This window comes from Salvelinus sp. IW2-2015, linkage group LG1 (genome assembly GCF_002910315.2).
Source record: "Salvelinus sp. IW2-2015 linkage group LG1, ASM291031v2, whole genome shotgun sequence".
Taxonomy (NCBI): domain Eukaryota; kingdom Metazoa; phylum Chordata; class Actinopteri; order Salmoniformes; family Salmonidae; genus Salvelinus; species Salvelinus sp. IW2-2015.
Window position 1 is genome coordinate 33660628 of NC_036838.1, and position 22669 is coordinate 33683296.

A 22669-nucleotide genomic window follows, 5' to 3' on the forward strand; every position below is an offset into this window, starting at 1 on the left:
GCTACCAAATACTAATTGAGTGTATGTAAACTTCTGACCCACTGGGAATGTGATGAAAGAAATAAAAGCTGAAATAAATCTACTATTATTCTGACATTTCACATTCTTAAAATAAAGTGGTGATCCTGACCTAAGACAGGGAATTTTTTCTAGGATTAAACGTCAGGAATTGTGAAAACCTGAGTTTAAATGTATTTGGCTAAGGTGTATGTAAACTTACGACTTCAACTGTATATCTACAACCAGTAAGCACGTCAAACATGTCGGACYCTCCTAGTTCCCATTAGCACTTGAACACGATATTGGTGCAAGCATGGTTAACCGCAGATTTGGAGTATGTCTGAAAGTGGGCGTTGCAAAAGTGGGTGGATCAACAGCGATGGGTAACATCAGCGATCCATTAATGTTCGACGCTAAAATGCATAGCAGTTTAGGATAATTAACATGGCAGGTTAGGAGAACGAGGTTTGGAATAGGCTTAGCTAAAATGCTACAGTTGTCAAAAATGTACTCATCGTGCAGCGCAACACTCCATTAGTGTCGCAGTTTGGTCACCTTTGAACCTCAGTCACTTCTCTGGTTGTTTTTATATCTAACTAGACAGGACTAGAGTTGGCATATTGTGGACGACACAACAATTAATACCAAGTTAACCACAAAAGTGAGATCACTGTCTAATGTGTTTTATTCCCATTGCCAATCATCAAACAAAATTCAAAGCTAACTTAAACTCGAACGCTCACCCTTGTTTATCACACAATAACACGTGTCCTTCATAAGTGAGCACTGAACCAAGCTTTTCAGTTCCAGCAAGTATCTTTATCTAATGAGAGCTCACCAACTGGTAATTATAATATATTGAAGTTGTTTCCACTCAATGTTACTATTCTATTGCCTGGCTACCCAAACTCCCTGCGCCGGGCGAACGCTGTGCCACGGACGTTGGTTTCCGCAATAAAGTGAAAAACTCACCAGCGTGTGGGCGGAGCTAAAGCTGATCACTTTGTTTTGTACAACATCCCTCATTTAGACTTCACCGCAAAAGTCTGAAGTATGTAGAAAAAAGCTCAGTTTGTCATTAGGCAAACTATTCTGTATAATTGTTTGATAATTCTGTCAGTGCTTTTTATGTTCCTTAGTTCTATTCATTCAATACATGTATTTTTGTCATAGCTCTACATGTCACCCTGCATTCAAGCATCTATTATGAACTACTTGTACACCAATCAAAACTAAACCAAAAGTTTCCATTTGTTTAGACAAATGTATGGTTTAAAAAAATGTATCTTGATCAAAATGGTTCCAGACACACAACTATTCTCAAAGATTATTGTAGTACATTAGTTTAGTCAAAACAACCCACACTGAGGTTACAATGATATTGTAAATATGGCATATTAATCAACAAACATCTTGATTTCATAGAATACATGTCCCATCCCGGTTTGATTAGAAAGTGTACTGTTATTATGGATCAACTCTTTAAAAGGCATCTATTCTAAACAGTTTAAAATCTCAACTGAACTAGTCTGTTCTATTTTCAAGACTGTCTTCATTCAATGCCTTTGGCTTTCAGCTCATTCTTCACTCTGCTCAGGTAGTCAGGGTCAGGGTAACCAAAACTGTGGAAAAACACAAAGCACGCATCACAATCTTGAATTGTTGTCCCCCCAGGCAGGTTACTTGGCACTTCCAAGGCAGTGGAAAATATCCAATTACCCTTTGTAAATTAATCAAATGTAAAATAATTGTCAACTGTTACAGAAGGTGAATATAATCATATCCATCGTTTTAGATATTTTACCCTTGTGCCCCTCCATCGATGTTGGTCTTGTGGTGAATGTCRTTCCATGTCACACAGTCGTCTGTCCCAGTGGTTCTGGAGGTCCCAACTGTGAAAATCAGCTTCTGGTCGAAAGCTCTCTCCAGTAACTTCAGCACTTYGTTGCCCTCCTGGTTGTCAGGGAGATAAGCTATTCTATTGGCCCCAATGAACCCTTTTCCAGGGTTGGAATGTTTCTTCTGAAGTCAAGAAAATGTCAAGAAAATATTTGTCAGTGTAGTTAAACATTTTGCTGTTAACCCTCACTGTGGTGATTAGTAAAAACAATGCATTGAGATAATTCAGTGCTATAAATTTGTTACATTTATAATGAAAAAAAAATCAAGGCTTTTACCGTCTGTTTTCCACTTGGTATATCATAGKTGATAACTATCATGCCATAGCCACGGTATCCAGGTATGCACGGGTAACTTTCATGTTTCACTTTCATTGTTCCCTCAGGCTGGTCTCCCTCCACCTTTCCAAACATATCCTTACACAAAGGACAGCTGGGGCCTGAGAATTCCACTGCCTTCCTCAGACAATCTGTACAAAACTCATGGCTGCAGGACAACTTCGTCTTGTTGATAAATCTGTCCATGCATATGGAGCAATTATCATCTTCAGGCCCTCCTGTGGCTCCTCCATCTCCGACTGCTCCCCCCGTGGCTGCTCCAGTGCTGGATCTGTCTCCAGGATACTCAATCTTGTGCTTGTCTTCTTCTTTAAACATAGGCATTTTCAGYATCATCTCTAGCTCTTTGACAGCAGGGCCCAAATGTTGCGGTAGGCCGATCAGCCTCCAGGGACCATAGTTTTCTCCTGCCCAGACACAGCGGTGTCGAGGGTGGATCTCCTCCAGCTTGTCCCCCACAGTCTTTGCATGGGTAGGGTCCAGCAGGTGGCAGCTCATCGCTGATGTCGCAACCTTCTGGTAGAAGTGCATGAGAGCTCTGATGGCGTGGCTTTCCAGGGAGACTGCCTGTGGAKTGTGTGATGTTGTAGGTCTGGTTTTAATTTTTACCTTGCCTGGAGACTTTTCCTCCATGAAATCCACTCCAAATTTATTTTTGATTGCTGTTATTTTCTCACGAAAGGCAGATTTCATTAGATCCCAGTGAGTCTGGTCCATGGCCAGCCCATGTGACAAAAGTGGATCTTTGATGTCCATCCCAATCATCCGTGGTGTTTTTGGAGATCTCAAAACAGGTCCTCCAGCAAATCCAGATGCTTTCTCTGTGGAGCTGTGATCCATTCCAAATGTCATTACTGTAGTCTTCATCCCAAAAGCCTTCCCGACTGCCATGATGCTCTGAGCCGGCCCAAACACAACGCAGCCATTGGCAGACACATTTAGTACCAGCCTGGTCTCCTCATTCTGGATGTTTTTCAGCGTATTCATGAGGTCTCCTGGATCCCCAGGTGTCAGATGGGTGGAAATGCTGTCCAAATCAACTACACACTTCTGGAAGAGGTCACTGAACTCCTGGTGGGCTTTGGTCAGCATAAAATCTCTGCCTGTTTTCTGTGTGTCCTCTTTGATGGACACCTTCACTTCTGCATTGATTTTGACTCCATTTCTTTTCTCTATGTCCTCCATCTCCTTCCGGTAGGCCTGATTCAAGTACACAAAGTGGATCAGTGGGACTGGAAAGGTCATTTCCTTCTGCCCAGGGTCTTCATGGGTCTTCATTCCATTGTGAGTCATGCTTTGTGCCGCTTCTGCATTATCRTTCCAATCCGCTTCTGGCTCGGTTTCCGCTTCCCTGACGATCTTGGTCAACTCTCTGTAGAACTGGTTCACTTCATCAAAGCTCCCTTTTACAGCCAACTTGTGATCGGTGGTGTGGTAATGACGGAGAAGGGCAGCCCGTACTTCAGGTTTGTAGCCACCGATGTCAATGCTAGCACTTACAGTTATTGGGAGTTTGACCTAGAGGTGGGGGAAATAATATTTAAAAGATGTACATTATACGTTTTATATTATAGTTGATTTGAAAATGCTGTCAAATAATCACGCATTTGATTTACATACATCCTGTGGCATGTGTGCGGATGTTGGAGGCAAGACTTCCATTGAGCTGGGATTACTGTTTGATTGAAACCAGGGTTTACATGCTGGTGGTATAGCCCTGTGAAACCGCACAGTGGCTGATGTCTTGGCCTTGTCTTTGAAGGTCACCTGTGTTTCCTTCCGCTTCAGAAGGTCCTCAACGACTTAAGAGGGCAGATGAATAATAGCAGACAATCACACAATAATAATAATTAAAACTCTTAGAATAAAAGACAGAAATGCATTCCCAAATCCAACTTGCTAACATGGCAAAAAACCTTTGCTATAGGTTTGGGAATTTAAAAACAGGGACACATTGTTTGCATCAAGATTATTTTCTTATAGCAGCACCTCTATGTCTTGTTGACATAGAGGTGCTGTTGAGGATGTTACCCCCTCCTCAACATTGAAATGATACAGGTATTAATGTATCAWTCTAACCTGATGGGGGATGTATCTTGACTTCTGCCAAGTTTCYGTTCAGCCTTTCCACGGTGCATTCTGTTTCTTTAAAGTTATTATTCAACCACGACTGGAGACTTTTTTGAAGTGTAGACTTCCATGACAATATTGCTTTCCCAGGCCACTCCACACTGACATAGACTGTAGCCTCATCTAAAGGTCCAGTGTTCTGCTTTTCCTCGGTCTCGTCCTTTGCCCGATTCAGGTCCTGAAAAAATAACATGTATTATTTTTGCATTGTTCAGGTGGCTTAGTAACTGATAAGATAGAGGTACGTCATGCTTTCAAGGCAGATATCAGAGGCCTGATTGACAGGGGCAATAACAGAAACTGTTGTCTCCTGAGCATTGACCAGAGTGTACTACAGTAAAGTGTCTAAAGCTAGTTAGAAAAATGACACATCCTTTGATCTGCTAGATAGATCATTACCACATCATGAGTGCTTTGGGGGTTGATGGGAGAATGCTGATCTTGCGTGATGTTGTTTCTAGCAGAGCCATTATCTCCTTCAGCAGGAGAATCCACACTCATCTCTTTGGAAGAAGATGACTGAGGCTAGAGAGTGATGTCAAATATTGTAAATGGCGTAAAATATCTACCACCATTAATGCTTTAGAGATATAACTTTTGCCTTATAGAAAATATACATTTGAAAAACGCCCAAAAAAGAAAACCAGTAAAGTACGTTCATCAGATTTTCACAGCTAACAAAGACAAAATTACTAACAATGCCAAAGTGGCTGGGGTCATACAGGGGTGCTTGATACAGGTCTGGGTCCTGGAAAAACAACAGAATATTAATATGATGTTAATAATTAGAGAGACAACTTTATGGATTTTACATATGAAAATAGTGATTTGTCTGGTGAATGTGTGCCCTTGTTGCACATTAATCATGTATTATACAAATATTCACAGCTTTATTATTAGCATAATAAAGAATCCCCATAGAAATATATCAGTTTAAGCTAGAGATGGGTTTTTCCCAGGCCACACTACACTGCAGACTGTAGCCTCATCTAGAGGTCCAGTGGTCTGCTTTTCCTCGTCTCGTCCTTTGCCTGATCAGGTCATGAAAAAATTACAACATGTATTATTTTGCATTGTTCAGGTGGCTTAGTAACTGATAAGATAAGGATGACTCATGCTTTCAAGGCAGATATCAGAGCCTGATTGACAGGGGCAATAACAGAAACTGTTGTCTCCTGAGCATTGACCAGAGTGTACTACAGTAAAGTGTCTAAAGCTAGTTAGAAAAATGACACATCCTTTGATCTGCTAGATAGAATCATTACCACATCATGAGTGCTTTGGGGGTTGATAGGAGAATGCTGATCTCGCTGTGATTGTTTGTTTCTAGCAGAGCCATTATCTCCTTCAGCAGGAGAATCCACACTCATCTCTTTGAAAGAGGATAACTGAGGCTAGAGAGAATGGAGAGTGATGACAAATATTGTACATGTTGTAAAATATCTACCATCATTAATGCTTCAAGAGATATAATTTTAGCCTTATGGAGATATATATTCTAAAAACACCAATAAAAAGAAAACAAGTCATGTCCTTATTTAACATGTAAAGTACGTTCATCAGATTTTCACAGCTATCAAAAGACAAAATTACTAACATTGCCATAGTGTCTGGGGTCATACAGGGGTGCTGAGGGATGCTTCACCTTAAAGTCATTATCTGCTTGATACAGGTCTGGGTCCTGGATTATAACATATGAAAATATTGATTTGTCCGGTGAATGTGTGCCCTTGTTGCACATTAATATATGTATTATACAAATATTCACAGCTGTCTAGAAATAAAATGACTAACATTATCAGAGCTTGGGAAATTAACACAGGTTGCTGAAGGTGTCCCTCCTCCAAAAGTCTCAGAGTACCGATCGGCAGTATCTCGGGCTGATGAACTTGCGTCTTCAGACACGTCCTCGGATGTTTCTGCCTGAAGGAATAACTGAGCATCAGTATGAGCGGCACTCATTGGACAATTCAATAGAAAAACTTGATTATTGGTTAGATAATAATCCTGTTTTTTCAGAGATTAGTTGAGTCACGGTATCATGAGGTCACGTAACAACATAAGCCTCAGGGACCTGAAGTGTAACTAAGGTCGATGTCAGCACCGCATGAATCTCAGTAGCATAATACAAATACCCCCATATAAATCTGACATTTTAAACTAAACTCAGCAAAAAAAGAAACGTTCTCACTGTCAACTGCATTTATTTTCAGCAAATTTAACATATGTTCAATCATATTTACACAAGATTCAACAACTGAGACATAAACTGAACAAGTTCCACAGACATGTGACTAACAGAAATTGAATAATGTGTCCTGAACAAAGGGGGGGGGGTCAAAATCAAAAGTAACAGTCAGTATCTGGTGTGGCCACCAGCTGCATTAAGTACTGCAGTGCATCTCCTCCTCATGGACTGCACCAGATTTGCCAGTTCCTGCTGTGAGATGTTACCCCACTCTTCCACCAAGGCACCTGCAAGTTCCCGGACATTTCTGGCGGGAATGGCCCTAGCCCTCACCCTCCGATCCAACAGGTCCCAGATGTGCTCTATGGGATTGAGATCCTGGCTCTTCGCTGGCTATGGCAGAACACTGACATTCCTGTCTTGCAAGAAATCATGCACAGAACGAGCAGTATGGCTGGTGGCATTGTCATGCTGGAGAGTCATGTCAGGATGAGCCTGCAGGAAGGGTACCACATGAGGGAGGAGGATGTCTTCCCTGTAACGCACAGCGTTGAGATTGCCTGCAATGACAACAAGCTCAGTTCGATGATGCTGTGACACACCGCCCCAGACCATGACGGACCCTCCACCTCCAAATCGATCCCGCTGCAGGGTACAGGCCTCGGTGTAACGCTCATTCCTTCGACGATAAACGTCAATCCGACCATCACCAATGGGGAGACAAAACCGCGACTCGTCAGTGAAGAGCACTTTTTGCCAGTCCTGTCTGGTCCAGCGACGGTGGGTTTGTGCCCATAGGCGATGTTGTTGCCGGTGACGTCTGCCTCACAACAGGCCTACAAGCCCTCAGTCCAGCCTCTCTCAGCCTATTGCTGAGAGTCTGAGCACTGATGGAGGGATTGTGCGTTCCTGGTGTAACTCGGGCAGTTGTTGTTGCCATCCTGTACCCGGTCCTGCAGGTGTGATGTTCGGATGTACCGATCCTGTGCAGGTGTTGTTACACATGGTCTACCACTGCGAGGACGATCAGCTGTCCGTCCTGTCTCACTCTAGCGCTGTCTTAGGCGTCTCACAGTACGGACATAGCAATTTATTGCCCTGGCCACATCTGCAATCCTCATGCCTCCTTGCAGCATGCCTAAGGCACGTTCACGCAGATGAGCAGGGACCCTGGGCATCTTTCTTTTGGTGTTTTTCAGAATCAATAGAAAGGCCTCTAGTGTCCTAAGTTTTCATAACTGTGACCTTAATTGCCGAACGTTCCACAGGTGCATGTTCATTAATTGTTTATGGTTAATTGAACAAGCATGGGAAACAGTGTTTAAACCCTTTACAATGAAGATCTGTGAAGTTATTTGGATTTTTACGAATTATCTTTGAAAGACAGGGTCCTGAAAAAGGTACGTTTCTTTTTTTGCTGAGTTTAGGTATTTTTTTGCATTGGATGTGCCTCAATCCACCGTATCCGCCTATGTCCCACTTCCACATTAGCGGTGAAAATCATATCAAATTTTCAAACGTTATCAAATTGTATTTGTCACATGCGCCGAATACAACAGGTGTGGACCTTAGTGAAATGTTTACCAACAAGCCCTTAACACTTATTTTTCTTACAACTGCATTGTTGGTTAGGTAAAAAATGAATAAGTAAAAAAATAACATCATTAAAGAGCAGCAGTAAAATAACAGTAGCGAGGCTATATATAGGGGGTACCAGTACAGATTCAATGTGCGGGGGCACATGTTAGTTGAGGTAACATGTATATGTAGGTAGAGTTAAAGTGACTATGCATAGATAATAAACAGTGAGTAGTAGCAGTATAAAAGAGGGGGGACAATGCAAATAGTCTGGGTTTCCTTTTCAATACAGAATAAAATGTAAGATTATGCTTCTCACCTTTAAGGCCCTCAAGGGTGATGCACCCAAATACATATGCCAACTTCTAGGAAACTATTCCCCAGCACGCACACTACGATCATCAGACTCAAACAGCCTGGTCACACCAGCCACAAACCTGTGGCGCATGGGTGACAGGGCCTTCTGACATGAGGCCCCTCCGCTCTGGAGTCAGCGTTAGGGGGTACACAGGTTAGAGGTAATTTGTACATGTAGGTAGGGGTTAAGTGACTATGCATAGATGATAAACAGCAAGTAGCAGAAGTGTACAAAACAAAGGGGGGGAGGTGTAATAGTCCGGTGGCCATTTGAAGAATTGTTCAGCAGTCTTATGGCTTGGGGKTGGAAGCTGTTAAGAAGCCTTTTGGACCTAGACTTGGCGCGCCGGTGTTTGTAAGACCATGAGACATCGCGAAAATCGGTCTTCTCATAAAATCGTCTGTAGCATCCGAACAGTTTGGGCTACATACTAATATGACCCCTCTGTTGGAAAGGTGAGACTCTCACGGAGACCTACATGTTGTTTTGCTTTAGGATGCTCACAGGCCTCACAAGACTCATCTGAAGGTCCCCCACTACCAGTTGAAAAAAAATGAATGGAAGTACACTACCGGTCAGAAGTTAACACCTACTCATTCAAAGGTTTTTCTTTCTTTATACTATTTTCTACATTGTTTTGATGTCTTCACTGTTATTCTACAATGAGATAACACATATGGAATCATGTAGTATCCAAAGTGTTAAACAAAATCAAAATATATTTTACATTTGAGACCAAGTTCTCATTTACAACTGCGACCTGGCCAAGATAAAGCAAAGCAGTGCAACAAAAACAACAGAGTTACACATGGGATAAACAAACGTACAGTCAATAACACCGTAGAAAAATCTATATACAGTGTGTGCAAATGTAGTAAGATTAGGGAGGTAAGGCAATAAATAGGCCATAGTGGCAAAATAATTACAATTTGGCATTAACACTGGAGTGATAGATGTGCAAGTAGAGATACTGGTGTGCAAAAGAGCAAAAATAAATAATATGGGGATGAGGTAGTTGGATRGGCTAGCTTCATGAGGTAGTCACCTGAAATGCATTTCATTTAACAGGTGTACCTTAAGTTAATTTGTGGAATTTCTTAATGCGTTTGAGCCAATCATTTGTGACAAGGTGGGGTATACAGAAGATAGTCCTATTTRGTAAAAGACCAAGTCCATATTATGGCAAGAACAGCTCAAATAAGMAAAGAGAAATGACAGTCCATCATTCCTTTAAGACATGAAGGTCAGTCAATCGGGAACATTTCTAAAACGTTGAAAGTTTCTTCAAGTGCAGTTGCAAAAACCATCAAACGCTATGATGAAACTGGCTCTGAGGACCGCCACAGGAAAGGAAGACCCAGAGTTACCTCTGCTGTAGAGGATAAGTTGATTAGAGTTACCAGCCTCAGAAATTGCAGCCCAAATAAATGCTTCACAGAGTTCAAGTAACAGACACATCTCAACATCAACTGTTCAAAGGAGACAGCGTGAATCAGGCCTTCATGGTAAAATTGCTGCAAAGAAACAACTACTAAAGGACACCAATAAGAAGAAGAGACTTTCTTAGGCCAAGAAACAAAAGCAATGGACATTAGACCGGTGGAAATTTGTCCTTTGGTCTGGAGTACAAATTGGAGATTTTTGGTTCCATCCAGTGTCTTTGTGAGACACGGTGTGGGTGAACGGATGATCTCCGCATGTGTATTTCCCAACGTAAAGCATGGAGGAGGTGGTGTTATGGTGTGGGGGTGCTTTGCTGGTGACAATGTGCTTTATTTAGAACTCAAGGCACACTTAAACAGCATGGCTACCACAGCATTCTGCAGCGATACGCCATCCCATCTGGTTTGGGCGTAGTGGGACTATCATTTGTTTTTCAACAGGAAAATGAACCAACACATCTCCACCAAGAAGGAGAGTGATGGAGTGCTGCATCAGATGACCTGGCCTCCACAATCCCCCAACCTCAACCAAATTGAGATGGTTTGAGATGAGTCGGACCACAGAGTGAAGGAAAAGCAGCCAACAAGTGCTCAGCATATGTGGGAACTCCTTCAAGACGGTTGGAAAAGCATTCCAGGTGATGCTGGTTGAGAGAATGCCAGAAGTGTGCCAAGCTGTCATCAAGGCAAAGGGTGGGTATTTGATGAATCTCAAATATATTTTGATTTGTTTAACACTTCCTTGGTTACTACATGATTCCATATGTGTTCTCATTATGTTGATGTCTTCACAATTATTCTACAATGTAGAAAATAATATAAAGAAATAAAAACTCGAATGAGTAGGTGTTCTAAAACTTTTGACCGGTAGTGTATATATGGAGACATAAATAAGGGGTTAAATGCATGTCAAGAAAAATAACAAATATTCCCCCCCAGGTTAGACAGGGGCTTAGACTGTTTAGTGCCAAAAATAAGGGGTTAAATACATACAGTATATATTTAAAAAATGTTTCCTGATCTTTCTAATATCTCTCAGATACAGGACAGACATATCAGAACAAACTTCCTTTAGAATTTCTTTAATGGGACTATCTGGTCCATGTAGTGAATCTGTTATTCAATCCATTTGTGTGGGCTAATATATTTTGATACTTCAAGGGGTTTGAAAATTCAAAATCAAATGGCAAAATTATCCTTGGTATGACCCTTTTGTATTTTTTTTTAAGATCATATAGCTTAGTAAACCCCCCCACCCTCCCCCGGCTTTCACAGGGCTTAGATTTACAGGTTAAATGACACTGTTTACAGCTCTCAAAAGATACTGAGCAACAGTAAGCGGTGTTAGTATACCACAATAGAGTCCTATAAAACTCCTTACCTTATAAGTAAAAGCACTTTGAGAAACACTAGACCGTTGAGGCTGTGACTGTATCACTGTTACAGGGCCACTGGATGTTCCTGTGGGCTGGGAGAGACAGTGGAGAGCACTTTTATTTTACCATCATAAACCTGTGCCTTCACAAAGTTATWGTTCTTATTATATTGGTGAATTCTCTCTCTTAGTGGCTCGGTTCGGGACGCACTCTATTCCTGGACTAAAGATGCATTTTCAATAGAGATTCTCCATTGAGGATGCTTTTTAGTCCAGTAGTAGGCGAAGGCTGGGATTCAAGCCGATCCCGCGTTGTCGGCAATGCAAAACCAGCCGAAAATCAGTTGTTTATGTCAAATGGTTGTTATATTTCAGTCTTCTGCAATGTATATAAAGTGAAATATTGGGATGCAAACTCAAAATTGAATACATTTCAACTCTATATCTGACATGGTACAGGTGTCTTTTTTTTTTTTTTAAGCCCATAACCATGTGTATACTTTTGTTTCAAAGTAGATTTGTTTAAGACTACCAAGAAAAGAAACACTGTGTGACCCTGATTTAGCTCACTGCAGTACAAGGTTAAAGGCAACAATACCGCATTCACGAGACCACATTCACGGTAAACGCTCCACGTCGGCTAATTAGCAAACTACCTTTAAATAGTGCATAGTCGACACACCGCGAATGGATTGAATCCAAGCCTAAGGCCTATATTCAATCAGTTCCRGCACGAACCCGCAATAACTGACAACTGCATAGCAGTTTCATTACTTTTGTTTAGGTGATGTCGGACGTGTAACTGCATTGGAGAAGCTGTCAAATCGATGAACGGTTGTGCATCCTCAACATGTGGTTAACGCAATAGCCTACATTTCCACATTCTAAATATAAGTAGCCTACCCCGAGACAAAAGTGTTTAGTCATAATAATTAGAGCACAAAAACATTGTAGGCCTTTATGAAATACTGTTAGTTGATCTTAACCCTAAATACCCCAATTAAGTCACTGGTTTTAATGTCACACCTGTGTAACATATGCTACCCCTGGTCCCATCCTTTGATACCTACCACAAGAATCTGTATTTGCGAAAGGTCATGGGGCCGTTGCTGTTCTGGTCCAGAGACTTCATTGTTTCTGTTCATCTCTGTGGTTGATGTCTTGAAAGAAATAATGATTGTTAAGTTCTCCTCTTAAGTTCTGTTAGGATAAAAAAATTCCATGATCTATCCACAATACAAGTGCATATACTCACATCCATGTCCTCTACGTCTGACATGTTTAGTCTCTGTGCTTACACCACTCAAGATGTCACTTTCACTTCAGCCAGTCCTAAACACCATAGGTTTAGCATTTTAATTGCCCATTTGAACACAATGCACGTCAGGCTGGTGTGTGAAAAACAACTATGTGTGTGAAATTAGAACTAAAATGTTMATTGTATTATCATAAAGTATAGAAAAGGCAATTGCTTTCGCTGGCTATTAGGGGACACTGGGTTGGTTTTCACTTTTCTATTACTCTTGTTCTTGATCTTGTCCACATTCTGATTGTGCCCACATTTCCAGACAGGTGTAGATGATTAAAAGACACATTGTGATCAGATCTTCCTGACCACCTTCGGAGGTAGTCAGGCACGGATTGTGTCTGGATATATTACAAGTATAGACGATTCTTTAAATCATTATCCCACCTTCTAAAATCATTGACAAGTAACCCCATTGACTTATGACATCAATGTGTCTTAAAATAAATCAACATTTTGAAAGAATAGMGGTCGAATAATTTGCATACAGGGAAGGACCAGGAAATGTGGTCACAATGAGGACACAGATAAAATACATTTGAATAACATGTAGACACTGTATTTCTGAAAATGTGGGCACGATCAGAATGTGGCGATCAGGGCAAAGGACACATGTTAGCGGCAGGTATAAACTAGGCTTTGGACTCCTTTAAAGCGGCAAGCAGCAGTTAAAGCAATTTCCCCACCCCAGTTCTGGTAAAAAGCTGAGGGATGGGGCTGTAGAAATATAACCATTCTCAGATGTATAAACAGAGCTATGGATGCAAGGACTGACCATCCATGATGTCAAAATTATAGTTGAAACCATGTTTTGAGGTTTGTTTACATTTACATTGTTTACAGACATTGGAGTAAAACAAGCTTATATATGTGGGGTTCTGATGGGGTACCACAGTTGATACAAGCTCATAAGGCATTTATTTAGAAGTTATATTCTTCAAGAATCGATGGGTTCATATCATTAATTTATAAGTCAAAATGGATGTATCAACCGCAGATTGTTTTTCTTTCAACATTATTGCCCAGCACCCTCCATATTGGAAGTTATATTGGGCTAACTTGACAACCAACCCAATCTGCCCTTACCTGACAGACAACACTGAACAATTTACACCTGAGTATGTGAGTGGAGTTAGAAATCCCACTCATCGCTCATGGAACGGTCTGGCGCTCCACGTCCTTTCCAACCGCTCAGCTAAAAACCACTCCGTGCTCACAGGGGGAAAAAACAGTCGCTCCAAATTCGCTCCATTAATTAAAATCACAATTTAACCAACACCTATTTATTTTTGTGACTAACTGGATCAATGATTACGGTATTGTACAAGGTAGATACAGGAGTAGTCTATAGTCTACAATAATTCTGTAATTKAATGTGCTATAGTAGAATTTATTTCATTGATGAATGAAATTGTAAATGGGGATGGTAGGCTACTTCGTTCAGTGAATACTGAATATATTGCTATCTCTGGGAGTATGTTAATGACGGCTTTTCAGCTGTTGAACTATGGCAATGTCGAACTAATTTCTAAATCTCTTTCTTTAGTCAAGATGTGATGAGCCAGAGCAACCAATCAACTTGCAGCTGTTCAAAATTATAGCTGTTCAACYCACCACCCTCACTSCTCTCCCTCCACAAGTATCCACATACTCTTCTCCTGTTCAACCAGTTTGCCACCACACTAAAAATGACCGTACATATACCCCTGTGCCCATCTCAGTGCAACAAGATCCATCAAAGGCCTCAACTGGATGCCTAAAATGTGAGAAATGTAAGCAAGATGCATAGTAGTGTGTGTGTATGGATTGAGTTCCAAGAAAAGACATGAGAAGATGGCAAAGGAGATAGTGATGAGAGTGAGAGCATACAGTGGGAAAATAAAGACCCCTTGGGATCTAAAATGAGAATACCAGGCAGATGTTTGAGTACAGAATTAAATGGTGTAAACTTAACAGGTTAAACTTGTTGAGTACACTCTTTGAGAAGGGTTCCAACAGGGTTCTTTGGCTATCACCAAAGGAGAAAACCTTTTGGTTCCAGTGTAACAAAGTGAAAATGTAGAGTTTCCATCAACCTCGCACGCAATGTAGACATCAAAGAACGCCGCAGTTCGCGGTAGAGTAGTGGGTGAAACCATTCACTTCAGGAAAAGGGGTGATATAAAGTTTCCTTTAATTTTGTGTTACTGAATTCATAGAAATATTTGCTGCCATTGTAGTAAGGTTGGTAATACGAGTGGTCTTCGTACTTTCATTTTTGTATTATTTTATTTGAAAGAACAACTAGTGGGTTTTGAGTGCTTCTCCCYTATTTGGGAAGTTGGTCTGCCTGCTCCTCAGTCTGAGGTCGTGTCTCCTTCCTCTGTATATAAAAACTGTATAACGTAAGTGTTTTTGGAAAACTGGTTCATATATCCGAAAGTCAATAGCGAATGTGGCTATGTATATATTTATTTTGCCGTTAATGTATTGAAGACCTATTTCAGCAAGTTAACCAAGGTTTTGCTGGCTTATCTAGCCATGTTAATGAGCTAACTAGCCCCGTTGGTCACTGCACTACAATGTCACGCTAGCTATTGCCAGCAGGTTAACGTAAACTCACCCCATTCCGTACAAATGTGCGCAACCGCAACATTCAAACGAGGCTACAAAGAAAACTAATGGGACTGTAGCGACTGTGTTGAAGTCAAAACCGGGGGTGTGAACTAGGTTTCTATTCAAGCGTTGATCGACATGGTAATGGCTCTATAGTATTGGAGAAAAGTTGAAAAAAACTGACCCTCTGTTACATCTTGACGTGTCATGTCGTAACGTATAGCACGCATAAAGCAACTATTTCTGTCTTACAATCTCTCTCCACCAGGTGTAGCACTTCTCTCATCCTTTAAAAACAAGAAATGGACAGTGACGRGGTAAGGGGGATACCTAGTCATTTTTTTCGTCATCATTGCATGCGATCATCATTCTCAAAGCCGCTGTCTAAGATCACTTTAGCACCGCCCTAAAAACTTGATTCAAATTCGACACAAACCTTCAAATAGGTATGTAATGACACATTATATAAACTCTTTATAGTGTTTTATTTACATTTTAGAGGCGATAAGGTGATAAGTTGGACAGATCGAGTGAAAAAAAGCAATTTTCCCACACAACATCTCTCCTTCTCACTATCACGCATTAGTTTCGCTTCCCCACCCGCCATTTTTAAATGGCGGACATTGCCTGCTTGAATTATGCAGAAACGGGCAGCGTTTAGGTCATGTAATTGATTCTGTTGGAAAGGGGAGAAATTGTGCTTTACAATGGTATTGACATTACAGTTGATCTGGAAGTATTACGTTTTTGGGGCGCTAAAATAAGGGCAATTGTCTGGACCAAGGCGATGTACGAGTTTACTTAACTTATTGAAATATTAAGTGAATGTTTATTTTCTTACTACCTTAAAAGGTTCATATAAAAGGGTTGTACTTGTGCTCTGTATTTATGGATTAATATCACTTCACATTGAGGGTATTTATCACTACTGTTGCTCCTATCTAAAAAGATATCTTGTGTCCTACCTAACCAGGTGAACGTGTGGCTGTGACCGTCCTGTCAGTGCCTGTCATCACTGTTTGATATCTTTTACTGCAGGTATACTTTTCTGTATTTTTGTTATTTTCTAAACACAACGCATGTATACTATACAGTCACTTTGTAGACTCAGTCTGAAAGAGATATTCTGAGAGCAGTGAACGTGTGGCTATGACCGTCAAGTCAATGCCTGTCATCACCGTTTGATATCTTTTACTGCAGATGAAAACCGAGTCAACCTGAAGTGTGGGTGTCCGTGTGCCTTTCTTCTGGGGGGCTATGTGAAGTTGGCTACACCAGGTAGAAGTATTTTTGGTTCCATGTAGAACCCTCTGTAGAATGGAGCCCAAAATGGTTCTACCTAGACACAGAAGGGGTTCTCCTATGGGGACAGCGGAAGAATCCTGTTAGTTTGTAGATAATACCTTTTATTCTGAGTGTAGGTCTGTATTGCAGTGGTGGTTCTGTGGTTTTCTGTAAAAAAAGAAATTCATTGGTGGTGAGTTAAGATAATCAGATACTATGAAACATCCCCACTTTTAGCACACATTTGCAAGCAGGCAAAGTAACTGCTGAGGCATGTGCRATCACTCAACATTGGCAGAACCAACGAAAAAATACATTCTTGGGGCTCCCGAGTGGCGCACTGCATCTCAGTGCTAGAGGCACCAATACAGACCCTGGTTCGTTTCCAGGCTGTATCACAACCGGCCGTGATTGGGAGTCCCATAGGGCAGCACGCAATTGGCCCAGCGTTGTCCGGGTTAGGGTTTGGCCAGGGTAAGTCGTCATTGTAAATAAGAATTTGGTTCATAACTGACTTGCCTAGTTAAATAAAGGTTAAATAAAATAGATATTTTTTTAAACATGCAAACAAAAAGATAACTTGTCTAACTTGCACCGTTATGCAATTATTAGGAAACTAGACACATAGCTAATCCTGGCTACCAATGTTCTCACATTAATTTATTGAGGCAAGCAGATCAGAGATGTCAAGGTGGTACTCAAGCATATGCCATGTGTATATGTGACACACACACACACACATATGTATGGTCATGTTTTATTTTGTGTATTTTGCATTTAATGCATGTATAATTACTGCCGCTAGGGGAGCTGAATGAAAACTGGTTGGTATTTTCCCYATTATGTTAACGGAGTTAGGCTAGGTTGCTAATGGTTTACATGTAAGAGAAGGGATTAACATGGCATCTGAATTGTCTTTTTTCCCCCCATCCAATTTGTTTTGTTTTATTAACAAAGCATCAGTTTACTTTAGGTAATATGTAAATATGGGATGTCACGATAAAATGTGTTAGTGTTAATATTTGTACGAAAATAGCGTTTAACAGTTCGCTAGCTTGATGCTAACCACATTTAGCTTGGCTAAGCGCTAGTTAGCTCTAGCCTAGTTGGTTTTAGTCAATGCCAGCAGTTAATAATGTAATGGTTGTAGCGTTGTTTCGCATAGGCGTCCAGTGATTTAGAGTTTTTTTCAAAATTGACACTGATAGGACAGTGAGTTATATGTAATGTGAATGTGTAGATGTATGGTGACTTCATGTTTGGATGAACGTGCCATGGGCAAGTCCCTTGACGGGTAACGGATGGTGGAAGGACAATCTGAAGGTAACGTTAATTATCTTTGCACACAACACAGCAGTGTCCAGGCCTCCAGAGTACTCACCCTATCGCCTGCTGTATGGAGGGGAGCCGCAGCAGTTTACTGGCGTAAACAATGCAATTGTTATTGCATATACTGTAGTATAAAAAAAATGTGATTGACTTAGTGTTTTTCTATTGCTGTTTTTGTATAACGTACTTTTGAGATCACTGATACTCCACCTGATGTGGTGGAAGTTGTCGAACCAGATCAGAACGCCTTCGAAGACCACCTTGACTGTGGTCTTTGAAGGATGTGGAGGTTTTGACCAGCTAAAATGTATTTTATGGCCTTCCAAGAGATATATATAAATGCATTTGTAATAATATGAAATATAATTGCATGTATTTATATTATCAATCAAGGTGAGACTGAACATGGACAAGGCGCATGAGAAAAAGGAGAGCCACCGGAGAAGAATCAAGGGAACCAACCGACATCCCGGTGAATGACTTGGTTTGGAAGAAGGACGAAAGGAAGGCGAGACCCGGGTAAGCTTGGTGCTCCTAGCTGGGGTCACCATCAGTTAAGGTGAATATAAAAATCTCATAACTATTTGCATTTGCCGCCTCGTAGTGGGCGGCATCGCCATGCTGTCAATAGTACCAACACTGGCCCATGGGTTCCTCAAAATAATCAATCTCAAGGCTAACCACTGGGTCACGTTAAGTAACCGCTACTTCCAGTGTACGAAAGACTATTGAGAGTAAATATTAGTTCATCATAGGAGAGCTGTAACTCCGCCCACCGGTGGGAGCAGAGCATGCTGGGCGATCTCTGAGTAGAAGGAAGTAACTAGAGAAAGTACACAAGCCGTGATGAGTTCCAGCCATCTCCTGTGATTACCTCTAGTTAGCATTCTTTGTTTTAGCCAAAGCCAGTGTGCGTCCTTCAGAAATGTGAGTTCATATTTCTTACAATTCATGTGTTATGGACGCACTCCGTTATGCTAATTCGCGTTTTTACCAAGAGCTAGCAACTGTAAGCTTGCTAACCCTGTTGTTTCTGTCATCTCATTTCAGACATTTAACGTTAGCATTTCAATGTCTAGTCTTATGCCCTGTGGTTATATGAATGTATACTGATTGTGGGTATTTTGTTAGCAATGAGCCTTGTGGATGCATTATACATTCAAGTTCATGCAGTAGTGTGAGGATGATGGTGCTGTGTAGTTGCACTCCGCTGATCATTCCTTAGTGAAGTCACAGCCATGTTGTTAGGTTGTATTGCCATGTGCAGCAGATAAGATATAAATAATGGCTACAATTGGTTATGTAATTGGAGGTTGTATTAAGCCTATACCTGCCATTTACTATTGTATTTAATTTCCCCCTTTTCAGAACCACACAAACTCTTAGTTAACACAATTGTTAAGCCATACACTGTGCTGTGCTGTTACTGCTATGTGAATCAGCGTCATTAAACAACCTCAACTGGAATCATACCGGTCTGTCATCTGTGCTCTTACAAGCAGCTGGGAGAGAGCACATAGTGCTAAGTAAAACCTAACCCTAAAGAATATACAGTCCTCAACTACCTCCAGGTAGGTACTGTTAAGGTATATGACTCCAGTGGTCATGACACCACCCTGGAGTTTCTCTCACAACTCATCTCTGTCTTTTCCAGGGACCATCCCTTATCCTTTCTTTTCTGTCTGCCATTAACATTACTGTATGTCTAATCAAACACTTAAATTAAATGATTCAATAAGTGTATTTTTACATACCTGATAATCCTTTAACCTGTGTGTTTGCTTGTTTACATCTGTCTCCTACCCTTTACTCTGCTCCTGTTCTCCAGGACCTAGGGGTTCTGCCTAACACCCAGACATGGACCCAGCTGATGTCTTTCATTACCAACCACCCTCCAACTTTTCATTACATCAGCTACTGTTATTGTCAAGTTGTCATTATCTGCTAAGAAAGAGCAAGAAAACTATCATACTGGGCACATAATGTGAGATGCACAGATTAGCTAAAAACAGTAGCACTGCAAACACTCAGAACAAAGGCGGCAGCAGCGCCTGGACTTTGCAGTTTCCCTCTTCGAGTCCACCTTCCAAGACTGACTACCTGATGAAAACAAGTGACAGGCAGACCTCCCATCCACACAATACCCACCACCTCTCTATTCCACACATCGGAATTCAGTATTTCAGTCTGATTGTTTGTACACTCACATGGCAATCTGAAAGTAAATTGACACACATGTACCAAAAAAATAAAGTTTATGTATTTAAATCTAAAATATTGCCAGATTGGTTTTCACAGCTGTTTCATAAGGTGTTGATTATTGTAAATTGTAACTTATCCCTCGATTGGTATTTGTTAGTTCAACATTGTTGTATCATAGGACATACAATAGATATATTCAACCACAAGGGTGTACTAWKGAGCTGAGTTTTTTAAAATCATAATAGAGGACTAATATTATTTCAGTGTAGCTAAGGGAAGGCCTGTTTAAAATGAAAAACATGCCAGCCAGACAAGCCAGTGTACGAATCAAATGTATTTGCATATGAATGGAATGGAAATTGGATGACTTTGTGACCTGTAAGGTAAGTAACAATGCTTGGAGAGGCATTGAAATGATATTCATAAAAAGCAGAAGATGGTAAATAACAATCGCAATGGTTAGCATATGCAAAATAATACATTTACATTACATTTAAGTCATTTAGCAGACGCTCTTATCCAGAGCGACTTACAAATTGATAGGAATACATTTAGCCTAATTGGCAGGAAAGTCAGGATCCTAATCAGGCTTTTGTTTGTCAAATCCACACTAAATTGCAGAGCATTTAATAAGCCAACCACATTTTCCTGCGATATTGAGGCTTAGCAAGACCTAATCTATAGGCTAGTAGACTATGCGGAAAACATTGTTATAGCCTAGATCGCTTTATATCATCTGGACCATTGCTTTTCCTATGGCTAAGAAAACAAGTGGTAGGCATATGCCTTTTGCCAGTCTCTATTACAAGGGTAAGCCCTATGTCCTCACATACCCCCTCAATTCRAACCCTGCTTTTAACCATACGACATCTCCACAGAAATGTATAGCCTAAGGATTGCATGGTGACAGTGATTGTGTCAGGTAAACTGGGAAGTGGAGAAAAAACTAGGTCAAATTATGACATCAGCGATTTTCAGGTCAGAGAAAGATGTTTCTGAATTGATTTTCCGAGTTTGATGACCTTTAAAAAAAGGCTAGAAATTATTCAGTTGACCCTTTTATGTGTGGATTAATTGTCGGAGTAGAGGACCTTGTGCATTTCAGGTAAAATAACAACTCGATTTTTATATCCCAGGACAAATTAGCTAGCAACAGCAAGCTAGCTAAATAGGACAAATTAGCTAGCAAGTGCAAGCTAGCTAGCTAAATTGACATAAAGGTTTAATGCTTTTCGACCTGTCCCCAAATTAATGTAATTGGTTCAGAGTTTGTTTTGATATTTTAACCTGTGTGTCGTGTTCGCGTGTGGTGTGGTGGGACAAAATAAATGTATTCACGATGGCGCACACGCGCAGCCGGTTTGGGTTCCATGTAACATAACACACAGCTCTGTGCGGGTCCCTACAATAAAAATACATGCAAACTAACACGCGAACACTACATCTACATGACGTGAACGAGCCGGCAGTTTGACGCCTTAGAAGGAAAAAAACTTGTCTCCATTGACAGTCCATGTTAATACATAGTGGTATTTTATGGCGCTAGGAAGACGTTAGGTGACTTCATGAGAGGTATCAGTAGCTTCACGAGTATTATTTATGACCTTCATCACCCCCCATACACTCCAGTCAAATAGGGATACTCTGCTCCTCTCACATACTCTGCTTTACACACACCTCGAATGCAATGTCATTACAAATAAGATACAAATAAGATTTTGGGTATTGTCTCTTGAATTAAAACAAATATGGGATCAACTCAATGTTTTATGTAGCCTGCTTTACTGCCCAAATACAGAAAATAGTATCACTTTCGTTTTACACAGAAATGATCATCTTTGCATATCGATTAAAATGAATCCACAAAATTCTAGTAAACAGTTGCTTTCGTGATAGGCTGCTAAAAGTTCTAGAACCACATACAACCCTAAAAGAAAAGAAAATAGATACAATTTAGGTGCGATTAAAGTTTACTTACAAGTGCGAACTGCGTGGCGTTCTCACTCAATTTCTTGCAATATATTTTGACAACTGGGGCTGAACAAGAAAACGAAAATGAAAGTCTGCCAGCTAACGTTACTGCTGACTACTGTAGCTAGCAAGTTGGCTAACTGACTAGAGCTAGCAGGCTAGCTAGCCCTACCTGACTACTGGCTATAATCATGATAGCCAGTGGAAGTAATTAGTCCCTCATGGTAACTAACGTTAGCTAGTGAAAGTAAATCACGTTAGTCCCTCAACCTGCTACAAGATTTCTACATTAAGTTACTTTCTGTAGCTAACGTAGCTAGATCTTCTGKCTGGCTGGTGCCTATTGATATTATTTGTTTGTGTGTGTGGGTTCAGACGTAGAAATCTCACCTTTCTGCAGCAGGTACCTCTGGGCTGGGGAATTCGTTTTGTAGCAGGTTGAGAGACTACGGTTAACTTACTTCCACTAGCTGGCTACTAAACACAGCCATTAATGCACCGTGGATATTATATTAGGGGGCGTGTACTTCCAGGTATGAACAAAAATAMAAAATGGGATACGTTTTTTTGTTTGTTTTGTTTCTGTTACTCGATGCACAATTTGGAAACTATAAACGAGAAAACGAGTTGATATTCAGTTTTAGAATTCAACTAGAAAAAGTATTTTAAAAACG

The 22669-nt window shown here is 40.7% G+C and overlaps 1 protein-coding gene and 1 long non-coding RNA gene across 16 annotated transcripts; one reads left to right on the forward strand and one right to left on the reverse strand.

Annotated features, from left to right (window-relative positions):
* Window positions 1-1283: 1283 nt before the first annotated feature.
* Window positions 1284-22649, reverse strand: LOC111966081 (E3 ubiquitin-protein ligase DTX3L). 15 transcript variants are annotated; one of them, XM_070444386.1, is made up of 16 exons: window positions 22386-22649; window positions 16613-16661; window positions 12564-12640; window positions 12379-12468; window positions 11315-11401; window positions 6162-6290; window positions 6028-6048; window positions 5965-5994; window positions 5633-5761; window positions 5065-5115; window positions 4767-4892; window positions 4317-4545; window positions 3858-4039; window positions 2178-3755; window positions 1805-2022; window positions 1284-1622 (listed from the first exon to the last, which is right to left on the reverse strand). In XM_070444386.1, exons 3-16 carry the CDS (start codon window positions 12585-12587, stop codon window positions 1553-1555), a joined length of 2964 nt encoding a protein of 987 aa, XP_070300487.1. In that variant the 5' UTR covers window positions 12588-12640; window positions 16613-16661; window positions 22386-22649; the 3' UTR covers window positions 1284-1552. The 15 variants fall into 15 exon arrangements, with proteins under 15 accessions (XP_070300487.1, XP_070300494.1, XP_070300483.1 ...); XM_070444393.1 differs by lacking the exon at window positions 5965-5994 and adding an exon at window positions 22003-22061 and having other exon boundaries at window positions 6013-6048; window positions 22386-22648; XM_070444382.1 differs by adding an exon at window positions 22003-22061 and having other exon boundaries at window positions 5965-6048; window positions 22386-22647.
* On the forward strand, window positions 17344-20097 carry LOC111966140 (uncharacterized). The gene is made up of 3 exons (XR_002877625.2): window positions 17344-17816; window positions 18216-18381; window positions 19191-20097. It is a non-coding gene; the product is annotated as an uncharacterized lncRNA (long non-coding RNA).
* Window positions 22650-22669: the final 20 nt, after the last annotated feature.